Source organism: Bos indicus x Bos taurus, chromosome X, assembly GCF_003369695.1.
Source record: "Bos indicus x Bos taurus breed Angus x Brahman F1 hybrid chromosome X, Bos_hybrid_MaternalHap_v2.0, whole genome shotgun sequence".
Taxonomy (NCBI): domain Eukaryota; kingdom Metazoa; phylum Chordata; class Mammalia; order Artiodactyla; family Bovidae; genus Bos; species Bos indicus x Bos taurus.
In genome coordinates, this window is record NC_040105.1 from 145,988,018 (window position 1) to 146,009,960 (window position 21,943).

At 35.9% G+C, this 21,943-nt stretch overlaps 1 protein-coding gene across 1 annotated transcript in view; it reads left to right on the forward strand.

Moving 5' to 3' along the window:
* The window catches only part of KLHL4 (kelch like family member 4), a 103,338-nt gene that overhangs the window by 20,150 nt on the left and 61,245 nt on the right, over positions 1-21,943 (forward strand). The window contains exons 2-3 of the mRNA XM_027534617.1: positions 20,842-21,009; positions 21,462-21,598. Coding sequence (XP_027390418.1) covers positions 20,842-21,009; positions 21,462-21,598 — 305 coding nt within the window. The remainder of the gene's footprint in view (positions 1-20,841; positions 21,010-21,461; positions 21,599-21,943) is intronic.

A 21,943-nucleotide genomic window follows, 5' to 3' on the forward strand; every position in this document is an offset into this window, starting at 1 on the left:
TAGGATTGATGACTCAGGACATGTTGAAATGCAAACACAAAGTTTAATCCAAGAATAGAAACAAATTTCAACCACATGGAAATTTTTTTATTATTGTTAAGTTTTCAACCCAGAAACAAAATAACCAGTCACAATTTAACATCACTGTGGTCCCTCAACTCAGGTGAGCAATTTTGAAGGCTGGACAATGATTACTAATATAATGCTATATATACTATAGATACTTATTGAAAATACTGATTATATTTTGGAACATTACCTGCAGACTTGCCATCACCTGCTCATTCCCATAATTAATTCACTGCTCTTCTCTCTCTTTCTCCTCACATTTTTTTGGTACTTGAGAGTTGCTCTCTTCACCTTCTCTGTTACCTTTGCTCTCTGTATAAGCTAATACACTAAAAGTATGTAAGTCTAAAATTGTAACCCAAATTAAAGCAGTAAAAGGGAGAAATAAGGTTTTGTCATTTTAAATTATCTAGGAAATGAGATGAAAAATTAAGCATTTCTTCACAAATTATGAATCTGATTAAGATAATTTTAATAATAGATTTAGTAATCACCATTCAGACTATTTGGCTGATCTAAATATTTGGCTTGCTTAAGGATAAAGCAAATTTGATAGCAATTACCATACATCTTGATAATATATCAAGATAATTTTATTTCTATATTAAAGTGCTACATATGATCAAAACAAGTATATATGCTATAATTATTTTCATTTGTTATTTTCTTAACAATTTCATAATTACTTCATAACCATTTTCTGGAGAAAAAGGAAATTTATGCTCTGATTATTTTTATCCATTTTCAGCTGACTTAAGTGTCTATAATAATTGCACATTTACGTATATCAGGATTTTGGTTAGAAAGATCTTTAAATAAATGGACACTGTGAGAAAAACCTAAAACATAGAATGACTACAGCTCATTAGGGGCAAAATTGAAACAAGAAGTAAAATTTTCTGACTTCTGTACTTTAACCATTCTATTCTCTCATCAGCTTATTCAACCCCTTTCTTCTGGTAAGTCTGTGAGTGTCCAAACATCATTATAACTGATGTTTAAAAGTGTCAATGTAGTTTAAAGTAATTGGCCTCCAATTAAAATAAATAAATGTATATTAAAAAAAGTGTCAAGGTAAGGCTGATTACAGAATTTCTTATAATTAAATATGTGAAATAACGGTTACATTTTAAATCAGATAACTGCCACATCAAATACATCAGTTCAGTTCAGTCACTCAGTCATCTCTGACTTTTTGTAACCTCATGGACTGCATGCAGCAGGCCAGGCTTCCCTGTCCATCACCAACTCCCAAAGCTTGCTAAAATTCATATCCATTGAGTCGGTGATGCCATCCAACCATCTCATCCTCTGTCGTCCCTTTCTCCTCCTGCCTTCAACATTTCCCAGCATCAGGGTCTTTTGCAGTGAGTCAGTTCTTCACATCAGGTGGCCAAAGTATTGGAGTTTCAGCTTCAACATTAGTCCTTCCAATGAATATTCAGGACTGCTTTCCTTTAGGATGAACTGGTTGGATCTCCTTGCAGTCCAAGGGACTCTCAAGAGTCTTCTCCAACATCACATTCAAAAGCATCAATTTTTCAGCACTTATCTTTTTTTGTAGTCCAACTCTCACAACTATACATGACTACTGGAAAAAACATAGCTTTGACTAGACAGACATTTTTTGGCAAAGTAATATCTCTGCTTTTTATTATGCTAAGTTGGTCATAGCTTTTCTTCTAAGGAGCAAGTGCCTTTTAATTTCATGGCTGCAGTCACTATCTGCAGTGATTTTGGAGCCCCCCCCCAAAATAAAATGTGTCACTATTTCCATTGTTTCCCCATATATTTGGCATAAAATGATGGGACTGGATGCAATGATTTTACTTTTCTGAATATTGAGTTTTAAGCCAACTTTTTCCACTCTGCTTTTTCATTTTCATCAGGAGGCTCTTTAGTTCTTCTTCTCTTTCTGCTATAAGGGTGATATCATTTGTGTGTCTGAGGCTATTGATATTTCTCCTGGCAGTCTTGATTCCAGCTTGTGCTTCATCCAGCCTGGCATTTTGCATGATGTGCTCTGCATATAAGTTAAATAAGCAGGGTGACAACATACAGCCTTGACATAATCCTTTCCTAGTTTTGACCCAGTCTATTGTTCCATGTCTGGTTCTGTCACTTCTTGGCCTGAATAAAGTTTTCTAAGGGAGTAGGTAATGTGGTCTGGTATTTTCACCTCTTTAAGAATTTTCCAGGTTGCTGTGATTCACACAGTCAAGGGCTTTAGCATACTCAATGAAGGAGAGGTAGATGTTTTCCTGGAATTCCCTTGCTTTTTCTATGATCCAACATATGTTGGCAATTTGACCTCTGGTTCCTCTGCATTTTCTAAATCCAGCTTGAACATATGGAATTTCTTGGTTCATGTACTGTTGAAGCCTGGCTTGGAGAATTTGAGCATTACTTTGCTAGCATGTGAGATGAGTGCAAATGTGTGGTAGTTTGAACATTCTTTGGCATTGCCTTTCTTTGGGATTGAAATGAAAACTGACTTTTTCCAGCCCTGTGGCCACTGTTGGGTTTTCCAAATTTGTTGACATATTGAGTGCAGCACTTTCATAGCATCATCTTTTAGGATTTGAAATAGCTCAACTGGAATTCCATCACCTCCACTAGCTTTGTTCGTAGTGATGCTTCCTAAGGCCCACCTAACTTCACAATCCAGGATGTCTGGCTCTAGGTTAGTGATCACACCATCATGATTATCTGGGTCATGAAGATCTTTTTTTGTATAGTTCTGTGTATTCTTGCCACCTCTTCTTAATATCTTCTGCTTCTGTTAGGTCCATACCATTTCTGTCCTTTATTGTGCTCATCTTTGTATGAAATATTCCCTTGGTATCTCTAATTTTCTCGAGGAGATCTCTTGTCTTTCCCATTGTGTTGTTTTCCACTAGTTCTTTGCATTTATCCCTAAGGAAGACTTTCTTATTTCTGAGTTGTTTTATTGTGCAATCATCAGCTCTGGGCTTAAAGAAAAAAAGTTTGTCCTTTTCTCCCTTTTAAGAAGCCAAGACTCCTTTCTCCTCTAGGGCTCTGGACCCCTTTCTCCTCCTTGGGGACTTCTTATCAACTTACCAAGGAATTGAGCCTGTCATTCCTCCTCTTTTGTTTTAGGGGAATTATGTTGCCAAAGGAAAGGGTCATCGTTTTCATTCCATAACTACTTCCTGTTGTGATGTGGCACTGTCTCTGAACTGTTGAGGCAACATATTCTCCTAACACTCAAATTGAGGGGCCCCAAGTAATCGTTTGAGAAGGCTGTGGCACTTGTAGGAGCCTGGACAACCATTTGTAATCTAAAACCTTTCACATTGTTAGAAACAAACCCCATTATACAGTTAAAGATGTAAGGCAAAATAGTCATTAAAACAACTTAAAACCTAATCAAAATTAAGTCACATTATGTCCATAGTTCAGGTACAATGTGCTATATCAGTCTATCTTAGTATTGTTAGATGTCATCAGATCAAGAAGAAGCATCACATATGATTGTTGTTGGTGAAAGTATTCACAAAGTTGGAAAAAGTCCTTTTCTTGAAGTGGAGAAACCAGCCATGCAAAGCCTTTCCCTGAGGGGGAGGTTGAAAAGCTGAACACTGAGTCACATAGTTATTTCTAAGGTTTTAAGATCTATGACAATATTTGTGCACAAAAACAGTCTGAGACAGTCCCTTCTTCTTAGGGTCAGTTTGAGCCCTCATTAAAGCTATGGGGAAAACTTTAAACCCCAACTGTCTTGTGTTTCCTTAGTTAGCTTATGTAGATGCCTCTTAATAATATCGTTAGACTTTTTAACTTTTTCTAAGGTTGGGGTCTCCAAGAACAGTGTAAGTGATATTCTATTCCTAGAGCTTTCAACACCCCTTGGGTTACAGCAGCTTTAAAGACAGAGCCATTGTCACTCTGAACTTTAGGGTTTAAGATCCCAGTTACATAATGAGAAGTCAGTACAGTAAGATTTTGCACATTAGTAAACTTATGAGCTTTAGGCATTAGCAAAACAATGGTAGTAATTACCCTCAAGCAATGTGGTGGCCATAGCTTTTTTTTTTTTTTTTTAGTAACAAACAAACTAAACTGTGATCCTGCAGGCAAGCTCAAAGTTGGAGCCTGCAGGAGTTTGAAGAGCCTTTTGAGTCTCTGAGGACCAAACCAGCTTGTCAATTTAGGCCTGTTGAGTTTCAGTTATAAGTTTATATGACGGCCAGGCAAGTTCCCCATAACCCAGAATCCAAATGCTGCAATAGCCTGTAATGCCCAAGAATCCTCTCAATTGTCTTAAAGTCATAGGTAGAGGATGATTTAGTATAAGTTTAACTCTAAAAAGTATCCTTCAAATTAATGAGTGAAAAATATTTGGTTTATTCAGGAATTTCAGACAATAAAGTATAAGAAGTAAGTATTTATTATTTGTATATTTTGAACAAGTGTCCATTTACCATTTGACTATTTTACACCCAGAATAGGAGTTAGGACATTTTACATACTTTTGTACTATAAAACATAGTTAAATCATCTTGTTCATTCTGTTTGCAGAAAATATCTAAAACATTCAGTCAATTCAAGAATAGATGTTTGCTTTATATAATAAATTGTCTATCATCACACAGAGGCTTCACAGAACACTCAGTTGTGCAAGAACAAGACAAAGAGTATCTCTGGTCAAAGAATCATCTATTCCTTTGGCTTCTGCCCATTAGTAGTATGGGTAATCAAGAACTGAGATCATATTTATGTTGTTATTCTAAAGTACATCAAAAAATAAATAAATAAAGTACATCAATGTTGCAACTTTATTCAAAAATGAGGAGGTAATTAAAATAACAGTTTATCTGAAAGCTAACCAACAAATACACTAAAACAATTAGGTCTTATTCTCTTATTTTCCTCTGAGCAATATAAAATTTGTGATAAATATATCTATGTAAAACTTTCAAGATAATTTTTAAAGTTACACTGTAACTTTTTCTTCTTTAAGCCCAATTGTCAGAATTGACATAAAAGTCTTACAATACCCTTTCTTAGTTAGTCTTCTGTTGATGGCCATACAATTAGTAAGAGTTTGGTCATCACAGATTTTGTTTACTTTTGTATTGAAAGTGGCTTGCAAAAATAAATGGATAAAAATTGCTGGCTGTACTCAAAATTCTCTGCCATTAAAATGAGAAGAAAATACTGGGAAAAATATGAAAATTCATGAAACATCAGGTATTGCTTCCAGTCAAGCTCAAATAATAGGTATTTACCCTTAATAAAATTATTTCCTTTTATATTTACAGCATAACATGGATTTTTACATATGCATGAAAATTCCAGTCATCATTTAGCTAAAACATCAATCTGCTGAAGAGTGTGAAAAAGGCTCATGTGGGGGATATACTTGACAAAATTATTAAGCAGCATTTCTTTGTCTTTCATTTTGAATGATACACTGAGAGTCTTTCTAAGGTTCTATTACTCAGCCATTAAAAAAAATAAAATAATGCCATAAAAAAACTGTATAGACAGTTAATTAAGTCATTCTTAAATAGATTGATCACTTCATACTTTAAAAACATAGTTTAAAAGTATATGTAAAAGAATTTAAGCATATATGTACCTATTTATTAAAATTTTATACCAAATCACTTCTATGTTTTTATAAGTAAACAGAAACAATTTCTTTTGCTTGTTGAATGCTGATTGCTTAATTCTGAAAGTGTACCTAAGAAGCACTTATAAACTAATGGACTATTAATCATTTGTGATGATTAGACCATTTAAATCTTTAGTACTTTTAAGGTATTTCTTATTTTGTACTGATGTATGCAGTACCATTAGTGAAGGACACTGAAGGCTTGGGATACATGAGATGATTTATTGAGAGTAGTGAGAACAGTATGCATTGTGACATCAAAACACACTCTACTTATTGAATTCAAGACAGTTATTTAATTTCTTTGATTTGTAAAATATCTTTATGTTGAGAAATATCTTAATTACTCATCTTTGCTCCCACTGCTATAGTGCTAGACCCCAGAAGGCATGCTTTGACCCTTGTGTGCACACACACACAAAAAAAGAAACTTATTATATCTAACACAATAGTATGTCTTCTCCTCCCTACCTCCATCACCCTAAGAATAAGAATAGCTCTTGAATTTATAATAGCAGTGTTCAGATTAAAAAAAAAAAAAGAGCCATTAAGGTCAAGGTCTTACCTACACTGCTGAAAAATAGTCAAGTGAATATGTGTGTAACAGAGTAAATTAAATATTTCTAGATATTTTTCCAATTTTGCTGCTTTAGTTGATTTGTGGGAACCAGGACACCATTGATTTGGTGCAAGTTGTCCTTTAAAAATACAACTGTTTGACTACAAAAGAAAGATGCAATAAAACAAGATAGTTTTTATATATAATATTAATTGAGTTAGAAATAATATTTTTACCAGTGATTTGGGTTTTTTTTTAATATATTGTATATGATTTTCTAGTTTTTCAAATTTAAATGGAAATTCATGAATGACTATGATTTTCATCTCAAAGGTCCAATAATAGTGTTCAACTTACACACACACACACACACACACACTCACTCTCTGTCTCATACAAACACAAAAACACATGCCCTCTTCCCAGAAAAGGTCAAGCTTTCAAAAACTGTACCTCTTTTCAATATACAATTGAATAATATGATTTGTTTTACTCATAAATATTTAAATAAATCTTAACTAATTTCAGATTTTACTTGTCTTTTTAAAAAGTTGTTCAATATCTAATTATTTTTTCAATAGCTACAATCACTTTCTTCTCATTTAATGGAAACTAGAAGCACATTGCCAGAAAAAGAGAGCCATAGAAACATTTATAGTTTTTTGGTTTTTATGATTAATTCAAGTTTTCTAAGAATTGACTCCAGAGTGCTACAAAAGTCATCATGAATTAGAAAGACACTCTAATATGAGCCCCCAAATGTTCTGTCTGACTATATTATAAAGTCAGGGTTGGGTTCGGAACCAACTATGTAAAAAAGATAAAGCTTACCTGATTAGGTATGAATGGTGAGTAGTATTGGTAATGGCTAATTACCCATTATAATGAGTAAGTAATATTGATGTTAATTTCTGGAAACTACTGCATTTTGTTACTGTTCAGTCACTAAGTTATGTTTGAATCTGTGACCCCGTGGAATGCATCACCAAAGCTTCCCTGTCCTTCACTCTCTCCCAGAGTTTGCTCAAATTCATGTCCATTAAGTTGGTAATGCTTTCTAACCGCCTCATCCCCTGCTGCCACCTTCTCCTTTTGGCTTAAATATTTGTGACTCTTTGGAAAAGACCCTGATACTGGGAAAGATTGAAGGCAGAAGGAGAAGGGGACAACAGAGGATGAATGGTTGGATGGCATCACCGACTCATTGGACATGAGTTTGAGCAGGCTCCAGGAGTTGGTGATGGACAGGGAAGCCTGGTGTGCATGGGGTTGCAAAGACTCTGACACAACTGAGCTACTGAACTGAACTGAACTTTCCAGTATCAGGGTCTTTTCCAGAGTTAGCACTTCAAATTAGGTGGCCTAAATACTGGAGCTTCAGATTCAGCATTCAGTTCAGTTCAGTTCAGTCACTCAGTCATGTCCGACTCCTTGCAACCCCATGAATAGCAGCACGCCAGGCCTCGCTGTCTATCACCAACTCCCGGAGTTTACACAAACTCATGTCCATGGAGTCAGTGATGCCATCCAGCCATCTCATCCTCTGTTGTCCCCTTCTCCTCCTGCCCCCAATCTCTCCCAGCATCAGGGTCTTTTCCAATGAGTCAACTCTTCGCATGAGATGGCCAAAGTATTGGAGTTTCAGCTTCAGCATCAGTCCTTCCAACGAACACCCAGGACTGATATCCCCCAGGATGGACTGGTTGGATCTCCTTGCAGTCCAAGGGACTCGCAAGAGTCTTCTCCAACACCACAGTTCAAAAGCATCAATTCTTCGGTGCTCAGCTTTCTTCACAGTCCAACTCTCATATCCATACATGACCACTAGAAAAACCATAGCCTGGACTAGATGGACCTTTGTTGACAAAGTAATGTCTGCTTTTTAATATGCTATCTAAATCGGTCATAACTTTCCTTCCAAGGAGTAAGCATATTTTAATTTCATGGCTGCAGTCACCATCTGCAGTGATTTTGGAGCCCCAAAAAAGAAAGTCTGACACTGTTTCCACTGTTTCCTCATCTATTTCCCATGAAGTGATGGGACCAGATGCCATGATCTTAGTTTTCTGAATGTTGAGATTTAAGCCAACTTTTTCACTCTCCTCTTTCACTTTCATCAAGAGGCTTTTTAGTTCCTCTTCACTTTCTGCCATAACGTGTCATCTGCATATCTGAAGTTATTGATATTTCTCCCGGCAGTCTTGATTACAGCTTGTGCTTCTTCCAGCCCAGCGTTTCTCATGATGTACTCTGCATATAAGTTAAATAAGCAGGGTGACAATATACAGCCTTGACATACTCCTTTTTGTATTTGGAACCAGTCTATTGTTCCATGGATAAGTCCTTCCAATGAATATCCAGGGTTGATTTCCTTTAGAATTGACTGATTTTCTGTCCTTGTATACCAAGGAACTCTCAAGACTCTTCTCCAGTACCACAGTTTGAAAGCATCAATTCTTTTACTCTCAGTCTTCTTTATGGTCCAAATCTCACATCAATACATAACTACTGGAAAAACCATATCTTTGACTGTATGGACCTTTGTTGGCCGAGTGATGTCTCTGCTTTTTAATATGCTGTCTAGGTTTGTGATAGCTTTCCTTCCAAGGAGTAAACATCCTTTAATTTCATGGCTTCAGCCACAGTCTGCAGTGATTTTGGAGCCCCCAAAATTAAAATCTGTCACCTCTTCCATTTTTTCCCCTTCTATTTGCCATGAAGTGATGGGATCAAATTCCATAGTCTTTATTTTTTTATTGTTGAGTTTTAAGTCAGCTTTTTAACTCTCATCTTTCACCTTCATCAAGAGGGGTGTTTAGTTCTTATTCATTTTCTGCCATTAGCGTGGTACTACCTGCATATCTGAGGTCCTTGATATTTTTCCAAGCAATCATGATTCCAGCTTGTGATTCATTCAGCTCAGCATTTCACATGGGGTCCTTCCTCTGCATAGAAGTAAAATAAACAGGGTGACAATATATAGTCTTGACATATTCAGTTCCAAATTTTGAACCAGTTCATTGTTCTATGTCCGTTCTGTTGCTTCTTGACCCATATAAAAGTTTCTCAGGAGGCAGGTAAGGTGGTCTGGTATTCCCATCTCTTTAAGAATTTTCCAGTTTGCTGTGATCCACACAGTCAAAGGCTTTAGTGTAGTCAATGAAGCAAAAGTACATTTTTTTTTCTGGGATTCCCTTTCTTTTTCTATGATCCAAAGAATGTTGGCAACTTGATCTCTGGTTCCTCTGCCTTTTCTAAACCCAATTGTACATCTGTAAGTTATTGGTTTACATACTGCTGAAGTCTACCTTGAAGGAGTTGAATACAACTTCACTAGCATGTGAAATGAGAGCAACTGTATGGTAGTTTGAACATTTTTTTGGCATTGCTCTTCTTTGGGAATGGCACGAAAACTGAAGCTTTCCAATCACAAGGCCACTGCTGAGTTTTCTAAATTTGCTGAAATATTCAGTGCATCACTTTAACAGCATCATCTTTTAGGATTTGAAATAGCTCAGCTGGAATTCCATCACCTTCACTAGCTTTGTTCATAGCAATGCTTCTTAAAGCCCACTTGACACTCCAGAATGTTTGTCTGACTCTAGGTGAGTGGCCACACTGTTGTGATTATCCTAGTAATTAAGATCCTTATTTATTTATTTATTTTTGTATAGTTGTTCTGTGTATTCTTGGGCTCCCCAGATGGCTCAAATAGTAAAGAATCTGCCTGCAATGCAGGAGACCCAGGGCTAATCCCTGAATTGGAGAAGATCTCCTGGAGCCAGAAATGGCTACTCACTCCAGTATTCTTGCCTGGAGAATTCCTTGAAGAGAGGAGTCTGGTGGACTACAATCCATGGGGTGGCAAGAAGTTGGACATGACTGAGTGACTAACACTTTAACTTTTTTTTTTCTTGTGTATTCTTGCCACCTCTTCTTAGTCTCTTCTGATTCTGTTAGGTCCTTACTGTTTCTGTCCTTTATCTTGCATGAAATATTCCGTTGATCTCTCCAATTTTCTTGAAAATATGTATTGTCTTTCCCACTGTATTGTTTTCCTCAGTTCCCTTGCATTGTTCACTTAAGAAATCCTCCTTATCTTTCCTTGCTATTCTCAGGAACTTTACATTAAGTTGGGTTATATTTATCCCTTTCTCCCTTGCTTTTCACTTCTCTTCTTTCCTCAGCTATTTGTAAGGCATCCTCAGACAACCACTTTGACTTCTTGCATTTCTTTTTCTTTTGGATGGTTTTTATCACTGCCTCCTGTACAATGTTATGAACCTATGCCCATAGTTCTTCAGGTACTCTGTTTACCAGATCTAATCTCCTGAATCTATTCGTCACATCTACTCGATAATAATAAAGATTTACTTTAGATCACACTTGAATGGTTGAATGGCCTAGTGGTTTTCCCTACTTTCTTCGATTTGAGCCTGAATTTTGCAATAATGAGTTCATGATCTGAGCCACAGTCAGCTCCCAGTCTTGTTTTGGCTGACTGTATAGAGCTTCTCCATCTTTGGCTGCAAAGAAGATGATCAATCTGATTTTGGAATTGGCCATCTGGTGATGTCCATGTGTAGAGTCTTCTCTTGTGTTGTTGGAAGAGGGTGTTTCCTATGACCAGTGTGCTCTCTTGACACATATATTTTGAACCTAGAAAGATGGTATTGATGAAATTATTTGCAGAGCAACAATGGAGATGCAGACAGAGAACCAACTTGTCAACATAGTAGAAGAAGAGGGTAGCATGAATAGAGAGTAGCATTGAAACATATACTTTACCATATGTGAAATAGATAGCTGGTGGGAATTTGCTGCATGACTTAGGGAGCTCAAAGCTGGTGCTTTGTGACATTCTAGAGGGGTGGGATGGGATGAGAGGTGGGAGACAGGTTCAAGAAGGAGGGGGCATATGTGTACTTATGGCTGATTCATGTTGATGCATGGAAGAAACCAGCCCAATATGTAAAGTAATTAAAAATAAAATTTTTGTTTTTAAATAAAATTAAATTAATGATAAATTTTTATTTATTTAATTTATCCAATTAAAAATAAAAAGATTTTTAAAAAATCAGTGAATGTTAATTATTGCTTTCACTTTTGTTTCATATGTAATCTGTATATCCCAATGAAGGTAGTCAAATGCTAGTGCTGAACATGCTGTGCACTTTTCTACTGCCAGGCTTCTGGCTCAAAATTGCTATTACTTCACTCAGGGAAGACCTTCAAAAAGGGTCTCACTACAACCAAATGCTAACTACTTTCATTTTCTTTGTCAAGTCACTGTCAGGTGAAGTCTAGAACTGCCCTTCAGACTAACTCTGAGCAACTTCTTCCCAATGACTCAGTTCCCAAGTGCAGATTTCTCTTTTCTCAGTTTTCATTCCCCATACCAGGTTTTGTAAATGGCCTATGATTTTACTGGTGTTTAACTTTTATTCCTAGTCTACATTTTACTTTGCTACTTCTACCTTCCTTCTAACACGTTATGAGAAGTTTAGCTAGGCAAAATAACAGCAGTACAACACTTACAAACTTTTGTTCACCTTGTTCTCCATTCCTAAAATGTCTTTCTCATTCTTTTCTGTTCAGCCAGGCCATGTCCATCCTTCAAGGCTAAGCTCACCTGTATTCTTACTGTATCCTTCTAAAGCTATCCTATTTTTTTTTTCTGCTGCTTTCAGTGATCATTGTAGTACTAGATAGTGATTATCATAATGAAATTATTATGATTGTAGTGTCAGTGCTGGTGCTTTTGGTGACTATGATAGCTAATATTTAATGAGTACTTCCTGTTGCATCATTTTAAGAAAATCTTTGGAGTTGGCACTATTTTACAGATAAGAGGAGTTGGATGACCCAGAGGAATGGTATGGGAAGGGAGGTGGGAGAGGGGTTCAGGATGGGGAACACATGTACACCCATGGCGGATGCATGTTGATGTATGGCAAAACCAATAAAATATTGTAAAGTAAAAAAAAATAATAAGTAAATAAAATAAATAAATAAATAAAATAAAAAAATTAAAAAAAGAAGAGTTGAGCATTAGGGAAGATTAGTAACTGTCTTAAAGTAATTAATTAAGTATTGGAATGGAAATTAAGACTTTATTTGAGTAAAAGGTCTAAGTTCTTAATGACTACACTACATTGCTTCCTCTCAAATTTTATTAATTTTTAAAACGAAATTGATGTAATTAATATTTAATAAGTTGTTGACATCTCTTGTGATTTTGTCATTTATTATTATTAAATGCATGTAGTTTCTTTCAGCAAATGTTTATAAGCTAATGGCAAAAAGAACCTGACATTATCATATTCAATTTTATATATGGCTTACATTACTTTTCTAGGACTGCCATAATGAAATACCACAGACTTGGTTATTTAAACAATACAAGTGTCAGTTCAGTTCAGTTCAGTCGCTCAGTCATGTCCGACTCTTTGCAACCCCATGAATCACAGCACACCAGGCCTCCCTGTCCATCACCAACTCCTGGAGTTCACTCAAACTCACGTCCATCGAGTCGGTGATGACATCCAGCCATCTCATCCTCTGTCGTTCCCTTTTCTTCCTGCCCCCAATCCCTCCCAGCATCAGAATACTTTTTCATAATTCTGAAAGCTAGAAATCCAAGAGCAAATAAATTTTAGAATCTCAGATGAAAGTGATTTCGACTTTGATGCATCATTTATAATAATTAAATAACAACAAAATTTTGAAATATATTGTCTGAAATATTAACAACTGATAAGCCTTCATATATGGCAAATGTTTTGGATTGAATGGAAATATTTTAGTCTCTTGTTTTATATGATCTATATATAATATTTCTTTATAAATAACAATTTCAGTAATTTACAACAGATAATATCTTAAAATATGATCACATATGATATTGGGCTCACCAAAAATTCGTTCAGGTTTTCCCATAACATTGTACAAAAACCTGAATGAACTTTTGGGCCAACCCAATATATTAAAAGACTTATTTGACTTGACACAAAAGAATGCATCATTTCTCCAGAGAAAAATCTACTACTTACTACAGATTTAAAATTTTGCTTAATTTACATCACTCAAAATTATGATATCTGCATGACTACAAGGTTATATAATGTGCATAGCTATCTTAGAAATAAGAAGTTTTAAGTTTGTGATTTGCTGTTGAGATTTAATTTATCCACTTCCAAGACTCCAAATATAGTAAAGTTCAAGCTGTGTTTGTGCTCAGTCACTTCAGGTATGTCAGATTCTTTGTGATCCTATGGACTGTAGCCTGCCAGGCTCCTCTATCCATAGGATTCTCCAGGAAAGAATACTGGAGCGGGTTGCCGTGCCCTCCTTCAGGGGATCTTTCCGACCTAGGGACTGAACCTGTGTCTCTTACGTCTTCTGCATTGGCAGGTGGGTTCTTTATCACTAGAAAGTTCAAGCTACAATAGCATTTAAAAAGTGCATAAATTATACCTTCATCAGACATTTACTGAATGCCTTCTATTTGCCAGGAAAAGCACATGGATGAAGCTTTAAAGCTCTCTAAAAGAGTCAGTACAAATATTTTATTTAAGGAATAAGGTTGTCCCCTGGATATAAGAGAACAACTTTTAGTATGTACAAGCATTACCATATACAGAAAAATATAGAAGTTAATTTTTCTCTGCAGTTTTATATTACCTCAGTATGAAAATGACCTTTTCTATGATGAGTTTTAGGAACTAAAGCAACACCATTAGAAGACATTTTAGGAGCTAAGGCAGCACCATTATAAGAAGGCTAAGTTGCCATTTAATTTCCATGGCTCACTTGAAAAGTAGAACTTACAAAAGAAAAACAAAAAGTATGAAGATACTTGTGAAATACTTAAATATTAATTTATGCACTCTGTTAGCACCACCTGGTTCTTTTTTTTTTAACCTTTTTTTTTAATGTGGATCATTTTTAAAGCTTTTATTGAATTTGTTGCAATTTGGTTTTTGTTTTATGTTCTGGTTTCTTGGCTGTAATCGAACCCATACCCCTTGCATTGTAAGGCAAAGTCGTAACCATTGGACCACTAGGGAAGTTCCTTGCTCTGTGTTATCACAGCATTTGAACTATAGTAAAAGACACATTCTCTAAAATAACTACATTCAGATTTTCAACTTAAAACTCAGAAGCTTGCCAGTAATGTCTTTACAAAGTATACTTTCATTTTTTAAAGTTTATATTTCCAAACAGCTTTTCAAAGTGGCCACCAAAATTATCACACCCTCACCATTTTTTAAGATACTGCTTTTCATTTGTTCTTAAAGTAATATTTTACAAAAGAGCTTTGCAGCAAAAATCTCAAAGTTTTATTTTTCTGATATCTATTTTACTGCTAATCAGAAAAATAGGGAATTAAAGTATTCTTTTTTAAAATATAAATTTATTTATTTTAATTGGAGGCTAATTACTTTACAATATTGTATTGGTTTTGCCATACATCAACATGAATCTGCCACGGGTGTACACGTGTTCCGCATCCTGAAATTAAATAAAAATCATATTGTAAAGCTTCTGTGATGTCAGCACAATGATGAGTTAAGAAGCTCCAGACCTTTGTCCTCTATGTAAATATCAAGTAAACAATTACAGATTGATTTAAAAGGCTTTTGGGGAGCTTTGGAAGGAAATCAAGGATATACAGCAGTCAAGCACATCCATAAAAAGTCATATTCAAATCAATAGGAAATTTCATTGCATTTACACTTGCTCTTGTACCAGGGTGGCACAACACAACTGGACGTAGGCAGCTTATTTCTTGATTTCTCCCTCAAGTTACAAGAAATATGTGAACTTTTTTGCTACATTCTTCCCTATCCACAAGATATGCAACAAACTGATTTCAGTATTGCCTAACTCAGTGTTCAGATGAGAATACCAGTGTGGTTTGAATTCCAGGTTAGAAGTCACAGAAAGTAGTGGCAGATACCCATCTCACATGCATGTGAAAAATGTAGAAAGACTATAGACCCGTGGAAACCGGGGGGCAAGAGATTATAGGCAAAGGAATATGGTAGAATATTTAAGGCCCAACAAAGAAGCAGAGATGAGACTTAGAGAAATTAAGACATGTATAAGCAGGTGTGTGTATGCGAGATTGGTATTAAAATGCGCATATGCAAGTCCACAGATATACATTCTCAAAAAAGGCCTGAAAAAACTTCATCCTTCATGCTGGGCAGATTAGTGAAAGACATTCCCCACACTGAACTATCATGCAAAGATTAGGAAAAGTGGCTGTTTTTCCAAACACCCAGTTTTAACAAAAGATCATAAGACATGCAAAGAAACATGGAAACATAGCTGATTCAAAAGGAGCAAAATAAATATCCAGAAACTGACCTTAAAAAGTCACATGTTTTAAAATTTCTAGACAAATAACTTAAACAACTTTCTTAAGTATCTTCAAAGAGCTAAAGGAAAACACAGAAAAATAATTTAAAGTCAGAAAAGCAATATATAAACAAAATAAAGATATCAAGAAAGAAATAGAAATTAACAAAAAAAAAGCAAACAAACAGAAATTCTGGACCTGAAAAATACAATACTGAATTGGAGAATTTACTAGAGAACTTCAATAACAGACTTGAACTTGCAGGAAAAAGATCTGTGAATTTGAAGAGAATTTATATGAACTTGTGATCATAAGACCAGTTAAATGAACAAGTTATATGAATTTGTGAGTCCTTACAATTATACAGTGGAAGTGACAAATAGATTCAAGGAATTAGATCTGATAGAGTGCCTAGAAATATGGACAGAGGTTCATGACATTGTACATGAGGCGGTGATCAAGACCATATCCAAGAAAAAGAAATGCAAAAAGGCAAAATGGTTGTCTGTGGAGGTTGTCTGAGGAGGTCTTTCAAAAAGCTGAGAAAAGAAGAGAAGCTAAAGGTAAAGGAGAAAAGGAAAGATACATCCATGTGAATGCTGAGTTCCAAAGAATAGCATGAAAAGATAAGAAAAGCTTCCTAAGTGGTCAATGCAAAGAAATAGAGGAAAACAATAGAATGGGAAAGACTAGAGTTCACTTTAAGCGAATTAGAGATACCAAGGGAACATTTCATGTAAAGATGGGCACAATAAAGGACAGAAATGGTATAGACCTAACAAAAGCAAAAAATATTAGTAAAATGTGGTGAAAATACACAGAAGAATTACACAAAAAATATCTTCATGACCCAGATAACCATGACGATGTGGTCACTCACCTAGAGCTAGACATCATGGAACCCAAAGTCAAGTGGGCCTTAGGAAGAATCACTACAAGCAAAGCTATTGGAGGTGATGGAACTCCAGTTGAGCTATTTTGAATCCTGAAAGATGATGCTGTTAAGGTGTTGTGCTCAATATGCCAGCAAATTTGGAAAACTCAGCAGTGGCCACAGGACTGGAAAAGGTCAGTTTTCATTCCAATCCCAAAGAAGGGCAATACCAAATAATGTTCAAATTACCACACAATGGCACCCATCTCACATGCTAGTTAAGTAATGCTCAAAATTCCCCAAGCCAGGCTTCAACAGCACTTGGACCAAGAACTTCCAGATGTTCAACTTGGATTTAGAAAAGGCAGAAGAACCAGAGATCATATTGCCAACATCCACTGGGTCCTAGGTAAAGCAAGAGAGCTCCAGAAAGACATCTACTTCTGCCTTATTAACTATGCCAAAGCCATTGGCTGTGTGGATCACAACAAATTGTGGAAAATTATTCAAGAGATTTGAATACCAGATCATCTGACCTGTCTTCTGAGAAATCTATACGCAGGTCAAGAAGCAACAGTTAGGTTCCAAATTGGGAAAGAAGTTTGTCAAGGATGTATATTGTCACCCTCCTTACTTAACTTATATTCAGAGTACATCATGCGAAATGCTGGGCTGGGTGAAGCACAAGCTGGAATCAAGGTTGTCAGGAGAAATATCAATAACCTCAGATATGCAGATGACACCACCCTTATGGCAGAAAGTGAAGAGGAACTGAAGAGCTTCTTGATGAAAGTATAAGAGGAAAGTGAAAGGGCTGGCTTAAGATGCAACCTCCAAAAAGACTAAGATCATGGCATTTGGTCCCATTACTTCATGGCAAATAGATGGTGAAATAATGGAAACAGTGAGAGACTTTATTTTCTTGGGCTCCAAAATCACTACAGATGGTGACTGCAGCCATAAAATTAAGACACTTTTCCTTGGAAGAAAAGCTATGACCAACCTAGACAGCATATTAAAAGGTAGAAACATTACTTTGCTGACAAAGATCCTTCTAGTCAAAGTTATGGTTTTTGCAGTAGTCATGTATGGATGTGAGAGTTGGACCATAATGAAAGCTGAGCACCAAAGAACTGAGGCTTTTGAACTGTGGTGTTGGAGAAGACTCTTGAGAATCCCTTGGACTTCAAGGGATCAAACCAGACAATCCTGAAGGAAATCAATCCTGAACATTCATTGGAAGGACTGATGCTGAAGCTGCAGCTCCAATACTTTTGGCTACCTAATGTGAAGAACTGACTCATTGGAAAAGACCCTGATGCTGGGAAAGATCGAAGGCAGGAGGAGAAGGTGATGACAGAGGATGAGATTGTTGGATGGCATTACCGACTCGATGGATATGAGTTTGAGAAAGTTCCTGGAGTTGATAATGGACAGGGAAGCCTGGCGTGCTGCAGTCAATTGTGTCACAAAGAGTCAGACATGACTGAGCAACTGAAGTGAATTGAACTGGTATGAACTTATCAAATCTCAGAAACACAAAGAAAAAAGTGAAAACTGTGAATGGAACCTTAGAGAATTAAGACTATCATCAAACAGAACAATATATTCAGAACTAAAATCCCAGATGGAGAAAAGAGAGAAAATGGGCAGAAAGTTTCTTAGAACACTTAATAGGGTCTTGGACATATGTTATCAATGAATACTTGAATGGAAAGGTGTTTAAAATGTTTCACAGTATCATACCATATATTGTTCATTTACACACACAAAAAAAAATGTACTTTAAGTAAACAAAAATCTGGCAGTTACCATCTTAAACAAGTAATCAATCATCTTAGCATCACCAGCAGTGGGGCAGCTTGATATTCTGTATCTCTACTGATGCACTAAGAGATGCACCACAGAGTGAGAAATTGTAATTTAAATCTACTAAGAAAAGAAAAACAAACAGAAAAATCCAAGTTTTATGACATTATACAAGAATTCAGAATGGTTGAAAAAGCTAAAGGTCATAATGGAAAAAAATGCCAGAAAGAAGTATTCCTTATTAAATTAAGAGGAAAGACAAAATAAAAAAGAAAGAGAGAAAGAGAGAGAGAGAGAAAAGACATAACCTGATGGATGTATAAATTTTGACTAGATCCTCGATGAGGAAAAAAAAAGTTTTAAAAGACATATTAGAACTATAGGGGCAATTATTCCATATAAATCTATCATATTAGATTTTACTGAGCTATTCATCTCAGGTGTTGCAATGGCACACCTTAAGATGTGAAGTGAAGTGAAGTGACTCAGTCGTGTCGGACTCTTTGTGACCCTGAGGGCTGTAGCCCACCAGGCTCCTCCATAATATGTAGAATATTCTTATTCCTAGTAATAGCTATGGTGAATGATGTTGGATTTGTGATCCCTGAAGAAGATTTAGCTTTGGGACCAGGGACCAGGCTTGATCACTCAAAAGCTTTTGTGTAGCAGAGTTTTATTAAAGTATAAAAAGAGATAGAGAAAGCTTCTGACATAGACATCAGAAGGGGGATGGCAAGTGCCTCCAGTCACTAGTCTTATCAAAACCTTATATACTTATATCAGACCCACTCCCACAACATACATCTTAAATTATCAAGATTAGAACTAACAATAGAAAGGTCTTACCAGACCCACTCCCACAATATAATTTTAAGATAACAGGATTAGTCAGAATGTTCTTAAGAAGGAGAAACATGTCCTTGAGCAGGATACATTGTTGCGATATAGTTTAAGATGAGTTGTTGTGTTGTGTAATCATTAGCTCTGAGCTGAGAGAAAATAATGTCTTATGTGACTAAGACAAAGCAATGTGGAAAAATTGTCCTTTTCCCCTCCTTGAGAGCACTGTGCCCCTTTCTCCTCCTCAGGGACCCTGGACTTCTTATCAACCTACCTAAGAATTTACTCTTTCACTAGGAGATAAATGCTTATATATTCAGGGATGAAGTGTCATATTGTCATAACTTACTTTCAAATGATTCAGTAAAACAGATAAAGTACTTGTGGTAACAGTTAAAAGTTTGTGGGTCTTGGGGGACATTATATTTTCATTCTTTCCCTTCAATTTTTCTGCATATTTAAAAATTTCAGTGTCAAATATTTTCTAAATTCTTGACATTTGTCAAAACCATTAGCATAAATTCATCTCTTCTATGATTGTGATTTGTGAAAATACAAAGTTGTAACCAGTCAATTAGTAAATATTTATTGTGCTCCTACTTATATACTTAAAAAAGAAGAAATAATGGTAGTGAATTCCCAAAATTTGAGGAGAGATATAGATTTGAAATACAAGTATCTAAATGAACTTTTTTTAGGATAAACCAAAGACACCCAGACAAACTATAATGAAACTGTAAAGGACAGAGTTGTCTAGAAAGCAGCAAGAAAGAAGCGACTCAGTACATACAAGGAATTATCAATAAAATTATCAATAATTTTCTGAGAAGAAACCTTGCAAGACAGAAGGCAGTGGTATGATATACATTTGTCCCTCAGTATCCATGGAGAATTGATTCCAGGACCCACCACAGATACAAAAATCTGTGGATGGGTTCAATCCATGGATATAAAGGGCTTACTCTAAATAAAGTGCTGAAAGAAAAAAAAATCTTGAATATTCTGTATCTGTAAAAGTGGTCCCTTTTACATGTGGCTCAGTGGTAAAGAATCCACCTTCCAATGCAGGAGACACAGCACACACTGTGATGTCAATAAAATTTTTTAAATGTGGTTTGTATTTTGAAATTTATGTTTGTGCATATAAAATTAGCATGACGTCTGCAGCTGTACTACACATAACTACATCCATGGTTACATTCCAGATATAAATACTAACCATGACACTTCACTTTAATGGAGGTTGCTGCTAAGTCACTTCAGTCGTGTCCAACTCTGTGCGACCCCATAGATAGCAGCCCACCAGGTTCCCCCGTCCCTGTGATTCTCCAGGCAAGAACACTGGAGTGGGTTGCCATTTCCTTCTCCAATGCATGAAAGTGAAAAGTGAAAGTGAAGTTGCTCAGTCGTGTCTGACCCTCAGCGACCCCATGGACTGCAGCCCACCAGGCTCCTCCATCCATGGGATTTTCCAGGCAAGAGTACTGGAGTGGGGTGCCATTGCCTTCTCCATAATGGAAGTTATGGAGCAATAATAGTAAAATACTGAGAATTGGTGGGCAAATATTGTTTACTTTAATTCAATTTATTTCTTTTAGGAGTGATGTACCTAAATTTCCACTGGATATTTGCACACTCACTAGGAGAAACAAACCATATTCTCACACTTATGCCCCTTTCAGACTGGCTACACAGCATGCTGAAGACATGAGTGTTAGCAGATTTGAGGAGCAGTTCCATGCTGTAAACCATGCACAACAAACTCTTCAAAAAATGGAGAACTACTTGAAAGAGAAACAACTGTGTGATGTGTTACTCATTGCTGGACATCTCCGGATTCCAGCCCATCGGTAAGTATACTGAGTATAGCAAGTATGAATGAGAAAGTATCAGTCCATTGATTACAAATTGGAGCTTTGAGGAAAATAGATTTTTATGTCATTATATTAAAAATGCATTAGCCCATATGATCCATGTCACCCTGTGATATTTAGAAGAGCTAAACATAGAGAAATTAATGAAGAAAAGCAGCACAAATTATCTGCATTAGCCCATATGATCCATGTCACCCTGTGATATTTAGAAGAGCTAAACATAGAGAAATTAATGAAGAAAAGCAGCACAAATTATCTACAGAAAATAAACTTAATTTACTTTTCTAATTTCACTATAATTTGCTGAAATATGAAATATATACACAGAAAGCATTCTTATCAGTATTACACATTTACTGACTGTATTTCATGCTTTTCAGTGAGATTATGGACTGTTTTAAGTTCCTATGAAACATTCCTATTTCTAGGTTGGTTCTTAGTGCAGTGTCTGATTATTTTGCTGCGATGTTTACTAATGATGTGCTTGAAGCCAAACAAAAAGAGGTCAAGATGGAAGGAATTGATCCTAATGCACTTAATTCCTTGGTGCAGTATGCTTACACAGGTAAGTGCTTGGTATGTATTAACTCATTCAATCCTCACAATATCTCTGTATCTTATAACTCACATTATTATTAGCCTGTGAGTCTATTATTAGTTAGTGAGAAAACTGAAGGATAGACCAGTTAAGTAAATTTCCTAAGATAGTAAGTGACAGAGTCAGCATTTAAATTCAATAGTATAAAAGAGGAAGAGGTAAATAATATGCTATAAAATTTGGGGCCATGAGAAAATATAGCTATATTAACACAAAGAGCATGTCTGTCTGTCTCTCTCTGTGTCTCATGTTGTGGATACATTCTCATTTGTAAAACTAAGAGTGGAAATGGAATATTCTACCTCTATAGAT